At 43.0% G+C, this 20,531-nt stretch overlaps 1 protein-coding gene across 1 annotated transcript in view; it reads left to right on the plus strand.

The window, feature by feature from the left end:
- Positions 1-14,589, plus strand: part of LOC309700342 (muscarinic acetylcholine receptor M4-like) — a 78,145-nt gene extending 63,556 nt beyond the window's left edge. Inside the window, exons 6-7 of the mRNA XM_082523867.1 lie at positions 10,245-10,511; positions 11,265-14,589. Coding sequence (XP_082379993.1) covers positions 10,245-10,511; positions 11,265-11,510 — 513 coding nt within the window. The 3' untranslated portion in view covers positions 11,511-14,589. The remainder of the gene's footprint in view (positions 1-10,244; positions 10,512-11,264) is intronic.
- Positions 14,590-20,531: the final 5,942 nt, after the last annotated feature.

A 20,531-nucleotide genomic window follows, 5' to 3' on the forward strand; every position in this document is an offset into this window, starting at 1 on the left:
CTTGGTCAAATAGCCCTCACACAGCCTGGAGGTGTGTTTGGGGTCATTGTGCTGTTTGAAAAAATAAATGATGGTCCAACTAAACACAAACCAGATGGGATGCATGTCACTGCAGGATGCTGTGAAAGCCATGCTGGTTCAGTGTGTCTTCAGTTTTAAATAACTCCCCAACAGTGTCACCACCAAAGCACCCCCACACCCTCACACCTCCTCCTGCACTCGGGGACACATTCAAAGTTTTGCAATTTTCTGGACTGACTGACCTTCAGTTCTTAAAGTATTGATGGACTGTTGTTTCTCTTTACTTAGCTGATTGGTTCTTGTCATAATATGAATTCTAACAGTTGTCTAATAGGTCTGTCAGCCGTGCGCCAACCTGACTTCTGCACAACTGATGGTCCCAACCTCATTAAGAAGGCAAGAAATTCTCTACTCAGCGCGGCAATTTTGTTATTTAATTTTTTTATTCAAAGCCACAGGTCGAATGATGTCATTTCTTATTAGCAGTGGAAGTAGTTGTTATTGAAGGTCGCTTTGCATCCTGCAAACTCTATACACATGGGTGCACATAAGTGGTCTGCAGGTGCGCATGCGCTTTCAAAATAAAAGACGCGCGATAAGAAGGTGCAACACGCGTTTGCGTACATAAGATTTTCTGGAGGAGGACATTTTTTTAGAACTCTTAAAGATGTCGAAGAAGCTCCTTTAAGCAATTACTTTGGTGTTCCTCCACCTCCAAAGAAATGTCAGAAGGAGTCCGTATCCCAAAAGAAGCGCGTATTCTCAGAAAAGTGGTTAAATACTGTTAACAGCATCAAGTTCTTGGGAGTTCACATCTCAAACGACCTCACCTGGACCACCAACACCACCTCCATCACCAAGAAGGTCCAGCAGCACTTCCACTTCCTGAGATGCCTGAAGTGATTTCCCAGATTCTAGTGAGAGAAATCTTCACTTGCTGGTGCCTGCCTAAATACATCTTGTCCAGTCGTGGGACTCAGTTTGTCTCCTCAGTCTTCCAGACTGTGTGCCAAGCCTGGAACAGGGGCCACAAATTAACATGTGGTCAAAATGTGATCAACAGTACACATATATTTTTCCAATTATCCAAGCATGAATACCAAACAAATCAAAATTGACCACAATTTCCCCATTAACTCTAAATAAAGCATACTTCCACACACCTAAAGGGTAAAGCTGTTTCCCCATAGCAAGCTGATTTCTCTGTCCAAGGTTCTCTCACAGCTGGTTGGCAGGGCCTCCAATACAGGATCCTTGCGGGCAGGGTGTCGGGTGAAACACCAAACAGGCCCGAAACTCTGGAGTCTGATAGAGAGACAGTGGAACCTCCTGTCTTCAGTTTCTGCAAGTGAGCAAACCCTCGGTACAAAGTATGATCCAGGCTATGGAGCTTTGGCAATGTTTTTTGCAGGTGTCTTTTAACCCTTCTAACCATCCAGTTTCACAAGTTGACCAGGGCGCAGCTCTGACAAGTGAGGTGTAGAATGACATCTGTTGTAGAAGATACAATAATTTCATTTCGCCTGTAGATCCTTTTGTTGTACCTTAGTGTAATGAATATAATGAGGTTGCAGCTGCTGAGCTAGAACGAGAACTGTTGTCCTTATGTGTCAGCCACTCATTAGTTATGCAGGACTTAGGCCAGTTGCTGTGATGGGCGTGGCACGGTAGCGTATGAGAGCCAGTTGGGGTCCTGCTGCCGAAGAATCCTCCTCCCCATAGCAATGCCTCTCTCTGTTGCACCATTAGCTTGCATATAATGGGGACTGGAAGTTGTGTGACCAGTGTTGTACGTCTTACTGAACAGTTTTTGCTGAGATAATATGTGAGGTGGGGGATAGCGTTTGAGCTCATCACAGACAATGGCACACAGGCTTTTCAAGCAGGCAATCACTTGCTGGCTTGTAATGGAGGTGTACAATCAAGATGTCGCGCGAGTAATAATCCACAACTACAAGGTTGTGTTTACTGTCCAGTTGACATATATCAGCAGCTATTTGGTGTAGTGATTATAATAATATTAATGATTAGTGGTTCTTTTCTCTGAGTGGGGTTATTTCTCAGGCAGAACTCACATTGCTCCACCATCTTTGTGATCTCTCGTCCAATCTCTGGCCACCACACAGTCATATTAGCTTTTCTGTGGCACTTAGTGAAGCCTTAGTGATCCTTGTGTATCTGAAGAAGTACTTCCTTTTGTTGTGAAACCAGAGCTGCTCTCATCAGTGCTTGCTGTTGTTGGTCTGCTAGCGTCATAATGTGCTAATGCCAGTGTTGTAGTTGACATGGCTTTCATGTCTGTGAATCCTTGTTTCTGCAATTCCCCCCATGTCCACACATCGACAGATTTGAGCAAATTGTAGCTTTGGTGCATGGCGGTGAAGAAGTCTGGGAGGAATTTTCCCGGACAGTTTATCATTCATATCATCTGACGAAGCTCAGAGACATTTGAGGGGCTGGGCATTTCAGTGACACAGTTTTTCTGGATGAGTTTTGATACCATCTTTCACAATGACGTGTCTTTAACATTTGATCTTAGATTTTCCAATCTTGGAGTTATCTTGGATTAATTTCAGCCCAGAATGCCTGATGGTCTGCAGCACTGCCTTACGGTTGTGATCATGTTCTGCTTTTTCCTTTCCAAACACTAAGATGTCATTCATTACCACCACAGTACCGGCATAACCCTTGAGAAGGGTGCTAATCTGCCGTTGGAATATTTCTGGAGGAGACGTTATCCCAAAGGGCAATCTTTAAAAGCAGAAGCGACTCACTAGCGTGATGAATGGCGTTAGCTTCCTGCTCTTAACATTGAGCAGTATTTGCCAAAACCCACTGGAGGCATCAAGGATTGAAAATATATGTCTGCGAAGATTCTCAGTCATCCAGGTCATCGTAGTCTAAGGAGCTTGGAAAGAAAAGCATCTGGACTTCTTTGAGTTTCCTTGAAGACGTTTCACCTCCCACCTGAGAAGCTTCTTCATTTCTAAGAGTAATTGTTGGAGAGTCCCAGATTGAAGTCCTATTGGGAGGGTCCCTAAGAGAACATGGACCCCTTAATGATCCTCTACATAATCACACGAGACAAGGTGCGAAAACAGGTGTAGGTCACAATCAGCCAGGGTTTCGGGGTTTCATGCGATTTAACGAGGGCAAATAGTCCAGGGTGTGAGTGGGCATTAAGGCGTCTGGGATCTCAAAACTGGATTATAGATGGCAGACAGTTGGTGTCATAAGCTATTCCCTCTGTTCAAAGATGGTCGTTTACAGTGGAAATAGAATCAGAATTAGAATTTCCTTCAGAATACTTTATTAATCCCGAAGGAAATTAGGGTTACAGCAGGCAGCACGCTAATGGTGCATGCGCACTTACAAAGAAACCTTCTGACCAACTTTACACAAACATCACATTGGGGAGACATGTCAGAAAGGTAGGCTGATGGCGCCAAAGGGGTATCTGCATAAGTGATGGTATTTTTTTACTTTAGTGCGAACAACTCATATGAATTTCAAAGCAGTTCTACAGTCCAACACTGGTCTCTCAATCTCCCGTTGGAGAGCCGCGAGCTTCGCCATACTTGCGTTCTGTGATGTTGTCATTTCTTGTGCTCAAGGAGCCAATTTCTGAGAACACACAGCAGTGAGCCTCCCCGAGATGTCATCCAATTTGCGCCCAGAGATGTTATTCCGAGCTAGCCCTTCCGAGATGTATCCAGTCTGCAGTCAGAGATCTTATTCTGAGTATTCACAGCAGCCGTAGCCTCTCCAAGATCTTATCCGTGCTGCACTCAATGAGCCCATTTTGAGAAACTCACGCCTCTCCCATCGTTCCAATCCCAGCGGGCAGCCTTGTGGGGGTTTGAACAGCCGGTTCCGCTTCCTTAATTCTTTGATAAGTCAGGGCCAAGCCAGCTCCGATCAGCCAGAACCCTGTTACCATGGTTCCGAATAGGTAGATATCTTCAGCACTCAGGCTCACCCAAGCCCAAACCTCTCGTTAAGGGGTGTCAATTGCATTTAGGGACCAGTTGATCCAATCCATAATTCCTCTTTTAGGTTTTAGAGAACAGACTGTGAGAGAATGTTCCAGGGAAAAGTAAAAACACAAGACAAGACAAGGACATAAGAAGCTAAGCAGGGAAGCTAAGGGCAGGAGAGGAGAAAAGTGCGACCGCCTTCGCTGAGAGCCAAAAGATAGATGGCTTCTTTCACTCCCTTCCAAACCATCTGTCTTCTCTGTCCAAAATGTGAACATTGGCATCCTCGAAAGAGTGACCTTTGACCATTAGATGCAGATGGACTGCTGAGTCTTGTCCCGTCGAGGTGGCTCTTCTATGTTGTGCCTTGCGTTTATGAAGTGGCTGTTTGGCTTCTCCAGTGTAGAGGTTTTTGTCTCAGTGTGTGGCTGGGTCTGAAGTTCACTGGGATGTCATGCTTGGAGAAGACTCTCCTGAGTTTCTCTAACAAACCTGCTACATAGGGGATGACAGTATTGTTTCATTTGTCCTTCTGATCCTCCTTAGTTGGTGTCTGACCTTCTCTCCATGCATCTTGTGGGAGGCAAAGAATAGGTATTGGTCCTGGTGTGTGGGCTTCTGGTAAACTTCAATGTAGAGATTTCCATTCTCTTCAATGCATTCAGAAAAGTCCAGAAATTCAATTCAATTCACTTTTATTTATATAGCGCCAAATCACAACAAAAGTCACCTCAAGGCGCTTTATATTGTACAGTAGATGCAGAGAAAAACCCAACAATCATATGACCCCCTATGAGCAAGCACTTTGGCGACAGTGGGAAGTAAAAACTCCCTTTTAACAGGAAGAAACCTCCAGCAGAACCAGGCTCAGGGAGGGAGGGGCCATCTGCTGCGACCGGTTGGGGTGAGAGAAGGAAGACAGGATAAAGACATGCTGTGGAAGAGAGACAGAGGTTAATAACAGATATGATTCAATGCAGAGAGGTCTGTTAATACATAGTGAGTGAGAAAGGTGACTGGAAAGGAAAAAGGAAATGGCAAACAGCTATCCTTTGGGTCTACCCTGGTGAACTTTGTTTTTATCCACTGAGTTGATGTGAGCACTGAAGGATTCCACTTCTTTGGTTTTGATTTTGACCCAGGTGTCATCAACATTTCTGTACCAGTGGCTAGGTACTGTCCCTTTAAAAGAGCCAAGAGCCATTCTTTCCACTTCCTCCATGTAAAGGTTGGTTTAATGGGAATGATGGACTCAACCACATAGTTTACACTTTTAACACTATTATTTTGGTTGCTCTTTTATGAGACTCAGTTTCAGCTTTTCAGCCACAACCCCACGCACAACAACACCTCAGATCCTGGTACACTCTTTTAAACAGGGGAGGTGTGATGAGCCCAAGCCACATCCCACCACATACCCATATCGCCCGACCTAGGCCGGGGAGCAATCTGGCCTAGCCTACTCTCCCTCCCCCTCGCAAACGGAAGGGGAAATCGGCGATGGCCATCAGCGTCCCTGGCCTATGGATTAGCAGCAGGGGTGAGTTGGATCCAGTGGCTTACCGCGTGTCCAGCAGCCGCAGTGCCGAGGTGGGTCGATCGGCTGACCACGTGTTCAGTGGCTGACTGCGTGCCCAGCGGCGGTGACGGAGCTGATCTGGAGCCCAACCGCATGGCAGGCAGCAGCGGCGCAGCAGCGCATCAGCAGGCGTGGACATGACCCGTGGCTCACGGGTGGCTTGACAGGTGGCCAGCGTGCAGGACCAGATGCCGCACTGACCTCCAGCGAAGATGCCACTGCACCAGGCTGCATTGCGACCTCTAGTATGGGCGTGGCAGGTCCAGCCAGCACGCTGACCTGCAGCGAAGACAAGCCAGGTCCAGATGGCGCACCTGCCTCTGGCATGGACACCGCTGGACCAGACAGCACGGCGACCTCCAACTCGGGTAGGAAGGGCACCTCCGTTATGCTGCCCCCGAACTCGGGCTGGCCTAGTGCTGACCAGGCTGACCTTCATGGGAAGGGAGGCGTGGGGGTTGCCTCCCTCCCCCATGCAGTCGAAGGACACGGGTGGGCCCAACGGCGGTGTCGGCCAGGAACCAACCCGAGCTACTAGACTCACTATCAGCTCACCTTAGGTCCCGGTACACTCTTTTAAACAGGGGAGGTGTGATGAGCTGATGGAGCTCCGGTGTGTCTCAGCCTCCCTTGCAGCTGCGCCCAAGCCACACTCCACCACATTTGGCTCCCCGGTGTCACCTTTTGGTCTACAAAAGGTGACACTGGGGAGCCCATGTTTTGCATCCATGTTTTTGTCTATAAAAACCCTCGTTATATTTAAAATATAAACATATGTCTGGTGAGGGGGAGGTTTTCAGTGCCGGCTCGTTGTTTTGGGTCTCAAACTTGGCATTGAATGTGTTAGGTGCGTCTGGCAGAGCGGTGTCGGTAACACACAAACGTGGTGGGGCCTTATAATTCTTATGGTTTGGATGGCCTCCCACATTCGCAGAGAATCTCTTGAACAGACAAAGTGATCACTGATCCCTGACTTTCTTTGAGCACTCAATTATTAATTATTTACTCTTAGAACTGAAGAAGCTTCTCGGATGAGAGGTGAAACGTCTTCAAGAATTACAGATGCTTTTCTTTCGAAGCTCCTTAGATTGAAAATATAGTGGTGCCGTATGTTTTATTTGGTGCAAAATCCTCCAGATTGGGCAAAATGAATCTCTCTCTTTTTACTTCTTTATTGAGTTTCATGAGGTCCACACATGTCCTTGGCTTTCTTTTCTTCTCAATAACTGGCACCATTGGGGCACACCAGTCTGTGGCTTCGGTTACCTCCTCAATAATGTCGAGTGCCATCATCCTTTTAATTTCCTTCTCCACTTGTGGTAGAATAGGAAAAGGAATACAACGTGGTGTGGTTATGCTGTAGGGTTCTGCATCAGGTCTAAGCTCAATTTTAGGGTCGTTGTCCTGCTGGAAGGTGAAGCTCCGCCCCAGTCTCAAGTCTTTTGCAGACTCCAAGAGGTTTTCTTCCAAGGTTGCCTGTATTTGGCTCCATCCTTCTTCCCATCAACTCTGACCAGCTTCCCTGTCCCTGCTGAAGAGAAGCCCCCCCAGAGCATGATGCTGCCACCACCATATCTGACAGTGGGGATGGTGTGTTCAGAGTGATGTGCAGTGTTAGTTTTCCACACATAGCGTTTTGCATTTTGGTCTCATCTGACCAGAGCAGCTTCTTCCACATGTTTGCTGTGTCCCCCACATGGCTTGTGGCAAACTGCAAATGGGACTTCTTCTGGTTTTCTGTTAACAATGGCTTTCTTCTTGCCACTCTTCCATAAAGGCCAACTTTGTGCAGTGCACGACTAATAGTTGTCCTATGGACAGATTCCCCCACCTGAGCTGTAGATCTCTGCAGCTCATCCAGAGTCACCATGGGCCTCTTGGCTGCATTTCTGATCAGCGCTCTCCTTGTTCGGCCTGTGAGTTTAGGTGGACGGCCTTGTCTTGGTAGGTTTACAGTTGTGCCATACTCCTTCCATTTCTGAATGATGGCTTGAACAGTGGAGGCAGCACGGTGGCACGGTGGTTAGCACTGTTGCCGCACAGCAAGAAGGTCCTGAGTTAAATTCCAACATCAGGCCGGGGTCTTTCTGTGTGGAGTTTGCATGTTCTCTCCGTGTTTGCGTGGGTTCCCTCCAGGTACTCTGGCTTCCTCCCACCGTCCAAAGACATGCAGCTTGTGGGGATAGGTTAATTGGATAATCCAAATTGTCACTAGGTGTGAATGTGAGTGTGAATGGTTGTTTGTCCCTGTGTGTTGGCCCTGCGACAGACTGGCGACCTGTCCAGGGTGTACCCTGCCTCTCGCCCTATGACAGCTGGGATAGGCTCCAGCTCAAAATAAATTTCCTGTGGTTGGAAACTATTTTTTGCAACTTTTTTGTATTTAAAGTTTTGAGGGACAAACCTTTTAAATATCTCTAAGTAGAAATATATGTAAAAAACAAAAATGATTTTCAATTTTTTTTGTAGTTTATTGCAATTTTTTGCAATTTATGTAATTACTATGGACTTAATGCATACATATTGTTAAAATTTGGGCTATAACAGTTGTATTGATGTATAGCAACTTGAAATGCTCCCAAAAATGGCTCCACAGCATGTAAAAATATAAAGTAAGCTCTGGCGGACTTGGTTCTATGGTAGGACTTAAAGGGTTAAATACTCTGGGATCAACAAGTAGGCCTGCAGTGTGAGAGTGAAGTGCTCTAATAGGGTGATATGGTACTATATCATATCACCCCATTTGCTATTTAAAAAGGTTAGAACTATTTTCCTTTAAAATGTGCACTTCTCATACTGGAGTCTTCAGTGTCAACTGGCTTCCCTGCTGCAACTGTGTCCTACAAAAAAACAACTCCTCCTTCCTGTTTTCTCTCTCCTTTATAGAGAAGGTCTCAAATCATTACCATTCAACGGCTCCCTGTACTCAACTCCAAATAGCTTGCAGCTGCTCTAAAGTAGAATCACCACTCCTACATGGGTGTGGCCCACATCTCACACAAAACAAAAACACCAAAGCATGCAATTATTAAAATGACAAAAACGCCAACCCGATGTTTAGTGGGAGATTCTCTCAGTTATTCCACCATGCCACATTCTGCAACTCTACAGACTTCCTCCCTCTCCTGCTACATTTCTGAGACGTGATGATCGACTGCTAGGGATGGAATCAAGAATAGGTTCCTAGTAGTCCAGTTCCTTGGAATGGTTAGTCTGCCTGCCTACTGATCCCGCTTATCGGTTCTTGCCCTCTCACTAAGATCAGCTGATTTCAGTTCGTGTGTCGGAAGTAAAAATAATGGTGCATTCTTCACCATAGACATGGACATTACTTTTATCATTAATGCACAAAGGGATGGAGAGTGAGATGGCAAAGTGACGACTGCTCCAGGACAGAAACAACTGCATTATAATGTTAACACAACTTCGCCTTTTGCAAAACTGCATGCTAACGCTAAGGTAGCCAAGAACCCCAGAGTGGTGTTAAAGCTCAGTAAATGCTGACATTGCTCTTACTGTATATAGTGATAAAGTGAGCCATCATTTGTGGTGAAGCCAGCCTGTAACAAACTGATGATCAGTCAGGCTGCAGCTTCTATTTCTACCTGTTCATGTTTCTACAGTAGAATCACGGCAATGATTGCTTGTGCTGGTTTTCATCTTTGCTTTGTGTTGTCAGCTTTGTTTTCATACCTAAATACTAAGACAAAGATGACATGTGTCCTCACTGGGATAGGGATTTGTGTTGGTGTGTGGGACTGTAGCTTTATATTGTTAAATGGCCATTATGAGACAGTGCTTTTCAGATCATTTTGCAGAGTAACATGAAGGTAACATAATGAGTAATGAATGTCTTTGTTCAAAGACATTCAAAGACAGTATGCAATAAAATACTGCGTTACTTTTAGGAAAAGTGTTCTGTGTAATACGGGTAATAACGTTTTTACTTTACTTTTAAATAATGACCCCAACACTGAACACAAAAAAGAGGGGAAATACCTCTAAAATGCACACGCATTAGACCACACGCATGAAATTACTTTGCATGAATGTAATGTCATGATATGCTGCTTAGACATGGTGGTGACTCTCAAAGTGGAGCCAATAAGAATCGACAAGGAATCAAATCAAGTTATATTGATAATGGCATGGGAATCGCTAAATTCTTACCGATTCCTATCCCTACTGACTACTTCTGACACCATGTCATGAAAAGTCATAGGATTCATTGGAAAACCCGGAGTGGAGTATTTTTTGTTGCGTGGATTTCTTTTTTCCTCAAATTTTGCCAGGACTGTGAACTTTTGCTTCAAGTTGTGGTTGTTATTATATTGCTTTCCTTATGAATATGGGTGAAACAGTTCATTTTTAAATTAGGCTTAAAACTTTACTTTTTGATGTAGCTTTTTTTTTGGCATCTATCAGGTGACGCTGGACTATTATCATTGTTGGGCTGCAGCTGCCGGGGAACCTTACATAATACAATCAACATTTAAATATTGAATAACTCCCTTTTAACAGAAAGAAATCTCCACCAAAGGCAGGTTCAGGGAGGGGAAGCCATTTGCCTCAACTGGTTGGGGTTAAGGGGAGGAAGACAGGATACTGTGCAAGTCACAGGTCAAACTTGCTGTGAAATGTCCTAACAGTACTCTGTTTTGTTACAGGTGCTAGCAAACCCCACTCCAGTACCGACAACAACCAATTCTGCCATCCACAAGATCAATCCCTCTTCAAGGTGGTCCAAGTTAAAGATTGTGACAAAGCAGTCTGGGGATGAATGCATCACAGCTTTAGAGATCGTTCCACCTGTAGATGGAGCCGAGAGGCATTCAATCCCAATCAGCCGTCCTCGAACTGTGGCAAGAAAATTTGCAAGCATTGCTAGAAGCCAAGTGAGAAGGAAAAGACAGATGGCTGCCAGAGAAAAGAAAGTAGGTTAATACACGACATAAGTTTAAGACATATAATGGAAATAATAGAGGAACTCGTTATTTAGATTTGATTATCGGACTCAGCCTCTGCACAAGCAAAGAACAGAAGTCTTGGAGAATAAATAAAATATGACAGGAAGACCCTCACTCACTTTGTTTCAAGCTAAAACCCAGCGTATGTAAGTCAGTGGTTCTAACAGTCATAGGAAGAGTTGTTAAGCAGATGTCACTATTATCTCAGCTTTAATGTCCTGGTGCACGCTCAATCATCCAGGTAAGGAAATCCCAAAAGGTTGATTCTGTTCATCTGGACGTAGCGTTTTCACTGGAAACGCTACGTCCAGATGAACAGAATCAACCTTTTGGGATCTCAGCTTTAAGTCGCTTTAATGCTGTCTCACCCTTGAGATTACCCGAGACACAGAGAGCAGATATGTTTTATCTAAAGCTAACAGTGAGCGGCTGTTTTCCTGTGTGTGCAAATATTAATTGAGGTGCAGGGCAATTTAGCACGTTTGGACATGTTTTTAACGTAGCTCATACTAAAAGGTTTGGCACTGTCGTTTTGTACATAATACACATTATGCATACTTAACATGGTCAGCTCGTCTGTGAGTTATGTGACTGTCATCTCACTGCAGTGTGTGAGAAACAAAGAGCTGACAGAGTTCACAGATTATCTATCTTTGGACTTTGTGTCTACATGTTCCGGTTTATTTATTCTTCATCTCTCCTTTCTTCCATTCTTCATAGGTAACCAAGACTATCTTTGCCATCCTGCTGGCTTTCATCATAACATGGACACCGTATAATGTGATGGTGTTGATCTCAACCTTCTGCCAGTCCTGTGTCCCTGATACAGTGTGGGCAATTGGCTACTGGCTGTGTTATGTCAACTCTACTATCAACCCAGCTTGTTATGCACTGTGCAATGCCACATTTAAAAAGACTTTCAAGAACCTGTTGCTATGCCAATATAAAAATATAGGAACAAGATAAGATAGAAGGAGGATATTTGAGATAGGATGGAAGGCAAAGCTGTAAATCATTGCAAGAAGTTGTGCGAAAGAAAAATGAAGGAACTGAATGAAGAATAGCAGAACTGGGTGATGGGTGCCTTCTGAAGAGACCAGAAACTTGGAGCAGATTAGTAAATGTATTTATTCTACAAATGAATGAGTGCTCCCTATTCATACAGTCCAAGCAACACGTGAGTGTAAACCAGAGATTCTTTTATTCTTTTTCCTGTCAAGCTACCCAAAATTGCACTGTGAGTAGAAATTTGGTTTCACTAACACAGAAATTAATTTCAAATGAAGATGTAGATGCTATAAAAGGAGAGGTCAGTGATTGGATCTGCGTGGTGATGCGTGAGAATGTGGCCGAGAAAGTGGCTTTGCCTGATCTGTGCTGTGTGTATGTATGTATGTATGTATGTATGTATGTATGTATGTACGTATGTATGTATGTACGTATGTATGTATGTATGTATGTATGTATGTATGTATGTATGTACGTATGTATGTATGTATGTACGTATGTATGTATGTATGTATGTATGTATAGCTAGATGTATAAATAGACTGGTGGATCTCTTGATGTATTAACACAAGGGGCGATCGTGGCTCAAGAGTTGGGCGTTCGCCTTGTAATCGGAAGGTTGCCGGTTCGAGCCCCAGCTTGGACAGTCTCGGTCGTTGTGTCCTTGGGCAAGACACTTCACCTGTTGCCTACTGGTGGTGGTCAGAGGGCCTGGTGGCGCCAGTGTCCGGCAGCCTCGCCTCTGTCAGTGCGCCCCAGGGTGGCTGTGGCTACAATGTAGCTGCCATCACCAGTGTGTGAATGTGTGTGTGAATGGGTGGATGACTGGATATGTAAAGCGCTTTGGGGTCCTTAGGGACTAGAAAAGCGCTATATAAATACAGGCCATTTACCATTAACATATCTAAGAAAGCAATGTTAAACTAGACTCTATTCTCTAGAGTTTGAGCTCAACCTACTGTCAGTTCTGAGTCCCTGACATGGCATGAGCAGTTGGCTACTGGCTGTGTTATTAACTCTGCTATCAGTCTGGGATGTTACACAGCAACAGTCACAACAACACAAAATATCAGATGGACGGAGAAAAGAAGAATGGGAAGGAAGAATAGGTAAGAAGAAATACTGTTATTATTGCCAGTAACCAAGACTGATTAAACAAATGAATACCAGAGATTCATTGGACGGTGCCTTTCAAATGGAGGCTACAGGAGATTAGCAACAACAGTTTGTTCATATAGCATAAAACAGAGTTTTACTTAACATACCCAACCTGCTTAAACTAAGATGCACCAAAACACCAGACGTCTTTCAGATACAGTAAAACTACTGGAGTCCAGAAATAGCTTCCAGACTCACACTGATAATTTAACACTAAACAATGATGCAATTCAATGCAGCTTTATTTATATAGCACCAAATGACAGCAACAATCACCTCAAGGTGCTTTATACTGGAAGGTAAAGTAAACTCTATGATGATACAGAGAAATCTAGACAATCACATGACCCCCTATGACCGAGCACTTTGCAACAGCGAGAAGGAAAAACTTCCTGGAATAAACAGGAATAAACCTCAGGCTCATCTGCCAGCTGGGGCTATGTGAAAGTGGCGTGCTGTGAAAGAGAGACAGAGTAATAATAACGGATGATTAAATACAGAGTGACAGAGTAAACACATAGTGAATGATACGGGTGAGTGAAGTAGAAACTCCCAGAGCATCATGGGAATCCCCAGCTGCCTACACCTATTGCAGCATAACTAAGGGAGGATTCAGGGTCACCTGGTCCAGCCCTAACTATATGCTTTAGCAAAAAGGAAAGTTTGAAGCCTAATCTTGAAAGTAGAGATAGTGTCTGTCTCCTGAATCCAAACTGGAAGCTGGTTCCACAGAAGAGGGGCCTGAAAACTGAAGGCTCTGCCTCCCATACTTCCTTTATCCAAGGAACAACAAGTTAGTCAACAGTCTGAGAGCGAAGTGCTCTGGATTTATCATGGAGCCAATAAAGAGAACTTCACTCTTTCTTTCTAGTCCCTGTCAGTACTCTCGCTGCTGCACCTTGGCTGCCAGTCAGAAGACAGAGTCAGAAGACTAATTGACATTAGTCCTCTCCGGTGTACATGTACTTGTATCCACACCCATGGCCAGGTTAGAATCACCACTTTACCTGGTCATGTCCTTAGACAAGAAACTTGGTGGAAAAAAATCCACACAGAAAGTGCACAGATGATCAAGTGCTCCTTGCAATAAACTGCACTAACAACTTTGCACAACTTTGTATCCCTAAGTCTGTTTACCCCCCATTTTATTCACTTTATTTCAGTTAGTTTGCTCAGATTGAGGATTTGTTCTGTGAGAGCCCCTAATGATTTTCCATATTATGGAGCAAGAGCGAGCAGTTACTGCGCCTGTTTGCTTCACATTGACCTGCAGTTTTGCAGATTTGTCTTGTGTCTACGAGTCATCACATACAGCTTCTTTAGAATTAACACTTCACAGAACTATTTGTGAATTTCTAAAAATCTTGCCAGTTAGCAGGTCGACTGAGAGGTGAATGGTAAACGGCCTGCATTTGTATAGCGCTTTATTCAGTGTAGTGTGGCATTTTACACTACATTCAGTCATTCACACACACAGAGGTAAAACAAGAGCCATGTTTAGAAGGCAGTGCAATGTGCAGATGGCTGAAATAACAGGAGAGATAAAAAGGAGTACAGGTTGAGAGAGGAGAGAGAAAAGACATATGACATGGATATGAGGAAATGAAAATGAGAGACTGGTAGAAATGGGGAAAAGAGTATTAGAGAAAGCAATCCTGAGCTTGTGGGAGAAAAGTAGGGCATGATAGGAGGAGAACAGAGGGACTCATTCCCTGATTTAGTCCTGGTCTCCCAACCCTAATTCTCATGCTGGAGACAAAATAAGAAACACAGGCTGAAGCACAAGAATTCATCAAAAGTAAGGATGTTACCTCTGTCATTTATCACCATATTATTAGGATACATTTTAACTCTATTTAATGTAGTAACACTTATGTGTTTATGACTCACAAGTAAAACTCACTGTGAAATATCACAAAGGTGTTTGATAGTGAGTTTTCAAAAATGAAGAGGGAATTTGGGTCAGAATTTCACACAAGGTTTAGGTTTTGTAAGACTCGGCCTAATTCAAATGTCATTATCCCATCTGAGAAATCAAGTGTTTGCTCAGGCAGCTGCATGAAATCCTTGTTGGCTCAGAAGGACTTGTGTCTTTTTATAATGTGGCTGTCCCAGCTTAGCATAGCTCAGGAACCTGTCAGACATTAGACCAACTGACATTAGATTACTGTAAGTAATCCAAAGTATTCAGAATACGTTACTCTCATTGAGTAACTTATCGGAATATGTTACAAAATACATTTTGGGCCATGTATTCTGTAATCTGTAGTGGGATACATTTTAAAAGTAACCCTCCCAACACTGCCCTTCACCTTAAATAACCATAACCAGTACATAAAATGAAATACAACCCCCTAGTGGTGATAAAGGGAAACTAGAAAAATGGCTCATATGGGGATATAAAAAGAAAATCATGACAAAGCATTAATCGACCCAGGGACAAAGAGGGACTCTGCTTTCTTATATCAAACTCCACACGTAGTAAAGAGGTTTGATCCCAGTCTGCTCCAGTCTGCATGCCAAATGCCCATCGTAGCCTCAGCATGGTCACCACGGAAGGCATTCAATAGCACCAAAAATTGCTATATAGTCATCAACCAGTAAGTTCTGGTTGAGAAAACTCAGTGAACATCAGTCAACAGGAGCACCCACAGTACACATAATGATATCCCAAAGACCTCTATCAACTATCTGAAAATAAAAGACCAGAAAGCTAGTGTTTGCAAACTGGAGATAATTTGATATGCAGTAAAAAGTGCTATCACTTTGAATCAAGGTGCAGCGGAGCTTTTGGAATGTAAACGTTAGGTCACAACAATTTTGCTTTGCCACCATACAGGAAGCTAAAGTGTACATTTGCCTTTTATAAGTTAACGGTTGCCCTTGCTTTGCTCCTTCTTGTACAAGTGGTTGATACTTTTATTATCTTTTGTATCCAGTAAATCTCTGCTGTGTATGGTTGATATCAGGTTCTGCCAGTAAAACGTGCTGGTAAGTGTTATGGTGTAGAGTCCATGTACAGCAGGGGTGGGAAACTCCAGGCCTCAAGGGCCGGTGTTCTGCAGGGCTTAGATGTGTCTGAAGTATCTGCGTTTTTTCTTTAGAGGGACATAGATCTGACAGTCATCAGCCTAAAAGTGGAAAGCAATGCCGTGCTTTCTCAGTACAGAACCAAGAAGAAGCAGATATATTATCCCCAGAGAGCACTTTGCTCTCAGACTGATGATTAACTTGTAGCTTCTAAAGTTTCTAAAAGTAAAATGGGAGGCAGAGCCTTCAGTTTTCAGGCCGCTTTCCTGTGGAACCAGCTAAGATTGGCTCCGGAGATCATCCACCATCCCTCAAGAATGGCTTTAGTTTCAGGCCTCCCATGACACACTAGGCATTTCTTCTCCACTCACTTCTGATGCATTTGTCTCTCTCCTCTCCTCTCCTCTCCTCTCCAATCCTCCAGTACATGGTTCCTTCTCCCTGGCCTTGTTTCTGCCAGTGGCCTCTTCCTGTTAAAATGGAGGTTTTCCTTCCTACTTTTGCCACGTGCATGCTCATGACAGATTTTTTAATTGGTGGACTATTGTTGTACAGCGCTTTGAGACAACTGTTGTTGTTAACTGGCACTATACAAAAGCATGAAGAAAGAATAAGAAATTGAATTGGGTTTATTTTACACAGTCTTCTGCTTTTCAGAGTGTACGTTTTTGCTTTCATAAATCAAAGCACAACTTTCTGTGTTCATGAACATGATTTTATAGATATAACATATCAAATCTTTAACAAACTGTCTTCAGACTTGCTTTGTGTCTATCATCACCTTCTCCAGGCACGGGGGGGGCAGGATGTGACAGTAAATAAATACGTTGTGTTTTTCTATGCATTGTACAGGTTAGGTATAACACACAGGCCACACAATCCCCAGCAATTTCTAACAAAAGGACTCCCCCTTATATCAAATATCCTAATGATTTCCTTCAGGTGCCTCTCTGAACGGGCATGCTGTTCCCGTAGCGAAACACTAGCAGAAAACCTGCTCTTGAAGAGTATTATTTCATTGGCAGTTGTATTACCCATTTCTTCATCAGCTGTGTCGTTTTTTATTTGTTTGTTATTCGTTGTTTGTGCTTCACTTTATGGTGAATGACTCGGCTGCTTTTGTGTTTATGAATGATCATATTGTTAGTAGATCACGTGCAGAACTCTATCGCCATGTTTGGAGCTTCATGAGGGGTGTGGGGGGTGTTTCTTTTCAATCCACTCTTCAGCAAATTGGCAATACAACGAGCAGTCATAAATCTATGCAGCTGTATGAAAACCCAAGTACACCCACGATGATTCAATAGCTTGTAGAGCTACGTTTAGCACCAGTGGTAGACATGTGCATTATGACCAAACATTTATGCATTGTTCCAAGTTTGCTGGTTTGCAAACCTGTGCTGTTCTTTCTGTGAGACGGGAGGCTTTCTCCTGGGAAAAACTGGCAAACAAACCATACTTGTTCAGTATTTTTCTAATTGTTCTGTCATTACTCATCCCCGGGTGGGGGATGAGTTCCTGCCCCAAGTGGAGGAGTTCAAGTATCTCGGGGCCTTGTTCACGAGTGATGGGAGAAGGGAGCCGGAGATCGACAGACGGATTGGTGCTGCGGCCGCAGTGATGCGGACGCTGCACCGGTCCGTCGTGGTGAAGAGAGAGCTGAGTTTTAAAGCGAAGCTCTCAATTTACCGGTCCATCTACGTCCCTACCCTCACCTATGGCCACAAGCTGTGGGTAGTGACCGAAAGAACGAGGTCGCGGATACATGTGGCGGAAATGAGCTTCCTCCGAAGGGTGGCTGGCCTCTCCCTTAGAGATAGGGTTTTTTTGCAGTTTCTTAGAGTATCGCACGGTCTGATGGGGGTGAATTTGCTGGTACGTGCTCTCCTGGTAACAGTGTGGCATTGTGCTAACACACAGCTGAATGATCCGGACCTCCAAACTGCCTAAATGTTTGCTTTTACAGACGTACTCACACTTGCTGTTGATCGGATTATCACGTCCATTTGAATAGCAGCACCTGGCTGCTACTTACCCTCTTTGTACTTTGATTTTCACTGGACTGCATAGAGTCTGTATTTTATATGTTATGAAAACATAAGAGTTCTGACACAGAAACGGAGTAGGGAGAGAGAACAGGGGAAAAGATTAATATTCAAATAGTTGGCAAGGACAGCTCACCTGCAGAAAGTACTGGCATAAAGGACTGCGGGTGGTTATCTGACATATCTACAGTGGAGTTATACTGAAAGCCTGACTGCTTCACTGAGCATCCTTTATGACAACCTAAATGACACAATTAGGCTATAATAGTGCCAAACATTGACCTTATTTAGTTAAATGCTTTTGTTGTGGCCATAAATACAACTCAGACATTTGTCTTTAATCATATTTACCCTGTTTATGCCATCTCCTATTCTCTCCTGTCAGGTATTTCTCCATCCAGGTGACTGCAATATATATATATATATATATGAACCAATCAGCTTCTCTGATTTAGTGTTGAGGACAGTTCAGAGTTGCATTTGTGAAAGCAGTTTACCCCATATAAAGAAATGAGGTCCTCTCTCTCATACTTCATGGGCTAAAAGCACAACAACATGTGTAATATCAAAGTCTGTAATTTAACAACATTACAGTCTTTTTCAAGCAACCACAGTGAGGATAAAAGGAACTTTGTGTGTGTTTACAGTTTGTGCTGTCTGTACTTTCACCTTCGCTCTCCATCTTATCTGATCTGCAGTCAAATGCTTTGTAATGATTTTAGTTTATCAGCCATTAGCCAATAAATAGCCAAAGAAAGACTCAGGTAGTAGCCCCGTGTGGCCTGTCTCATGTTTAAGTTTAACTTCATGACTAATGAGTTTTTGTGTGGTGACTGTTTCTTTCCTCTGAATTAGAAAAATTCACCAAAAGCATTTTTTTTCCAAACAAGACAGAAAAATTGTGCCATGACAGTTAAAGATCATATTCTCTGTTTTACACTTCACGAAGAATCCTGTACAATGTAACTACAACTACCTGAAGGCTAAACAACTTAATGTAATACTTTGTTTAATTTCACACATTTCAGAGATCTACATATATACATACAAATAACATATAAATGTACTATATAATATAAACGTAGTAAAAGGTGACTACAATAAAACAGTGCATTGCTGTAAATACACAACGTACTCACATACTGAATCATTCCAAAGAGACATGATCTTAATGTTAAAATATATTAACTGTATTTAGCTCCTAATGTACAGAGCATGTACCTATGTAATCTATATAGGCATTGTGAATTGTTGTCCTATCTTTGTTAAATTAATGCTATAAAACTTCTACTCTGTGGCATCAGTTAAGTGACAGCAGACATTCTATCATTTTGAAGATCAACAAATACATTTGTTTTTTAATGTAATAAAAATAGATAAATGAATAAATACATACCTGCATTAAGACAGCCAGTGTTACGTTTTTAGCTGAGCATGTAATATAGACGCCAAAGCAAAGGAAACACACAGGTGCAAATTCTTAGTATGATGTTTCCTTTGTGCTGGTAACCATCTGTATATGTACTGTACATGCTTTCAATCTGCAAACAGTATAAAAGATGGATGTGGAAACACTGATGTTAGTCACCAGTTTGTGAAGAGCTTGAACTGAGTGATGAAACTGGACATGATGGGTGAGGGGTGTATCTGACTGTGATGCTCACAGTCCTGTGAGTCTCTGAACATAATTTACCAGCTGAATTTCTTGTGTTTTTCACTGTCACCTGGAACCCATGATGATGTCATCATAAAAGTATTTACAGCCAGGAAGCTGAGATGTTGACGTCATGTCCATCGTTTATATTCTCTATGTCTGCAGCTAAACTAGAACCGTGTTCCCAAAAACACTGTTAACATAATGACTCTTAAAGGGACGATGGAACTGACCACGAGTCACGCTGTGTTTCCAGTAATGACGTTTTTCTCCCAGTAAGCTTAAACCAGATACAGAAACATCTTCTTTTTTAAAGATCGTGCTGCGTCAGGTAGTTGATTCTCTCTGATTTTTCACTTCACCTCTTTGCCTGAGATTCAAGAGACAATCAAGCACCCAGCTTTTTACAGTAAGGAGAAGGAGAGAGACTGAAGGACAGACTGTCACCAGGGTTGGCTAGTCTCATCATGTTCTCTATTACGTGTTACTTCCATCTGTTAATCTGGATGTTTTTACGTGTAAACGTTTTGCGTTCTTGCACTGCTACAGTGACCTACTTTTGCCTTTTTGGTTTTTGAAATCCTTTGAACCTATAGAAATGTATTTCCTTTTGTAATTGGTACCAGGTAAGTATGTGGTCCTGAAAATGAAAGCACTTCATAATGTAATGGCACACTGAACATGTATGTACAGTACTTTGGTTACCTTGGTTTCTAGTGGTGATGGGAAAACCTTTGTCTGCACAATGCTTTATGGCTGTGTGTAATTTCTCTTACTACTTTTTCATGTACAACTCTATTTAAACAGCCATATCATTTTCAAAGCAGTCGAGTAACATCTGGCAAAAAACACAGTTGGCATTATTTTTTTTTAATGTACTGTAATATATGTGGAAAAGAATTTGTGCTGATACAGAACTGTAATGCAAATAAACATTTGGTGTGGAAAAGCTTGTATTATGTGTACTGTCTGAGGTGAAGCTTGTCATGAGAAGGAAAAAGAGAGAAAAGTGGAATCCGTCAGTTTGTGTGTGAGGTGTGTTTGTTTTTTTCAAGTGTTCCTCCAGACTACAAAACACACACACACACACAC

The sequence above is a fragment of the Aulonocara stuartgranti genome (assembly GCF_965226115.1).
Source record: "Aulonocara stuartgranti genome assembly, chromosome: 23".
Classification (NCBI taxonomy): domain Eukaryota; kingdom Metazoa; phylum Chordata; class Actinopteri; order Cichliformes; family Cichlidae; genus Aulonocara; species Aulonocara stuartgranti.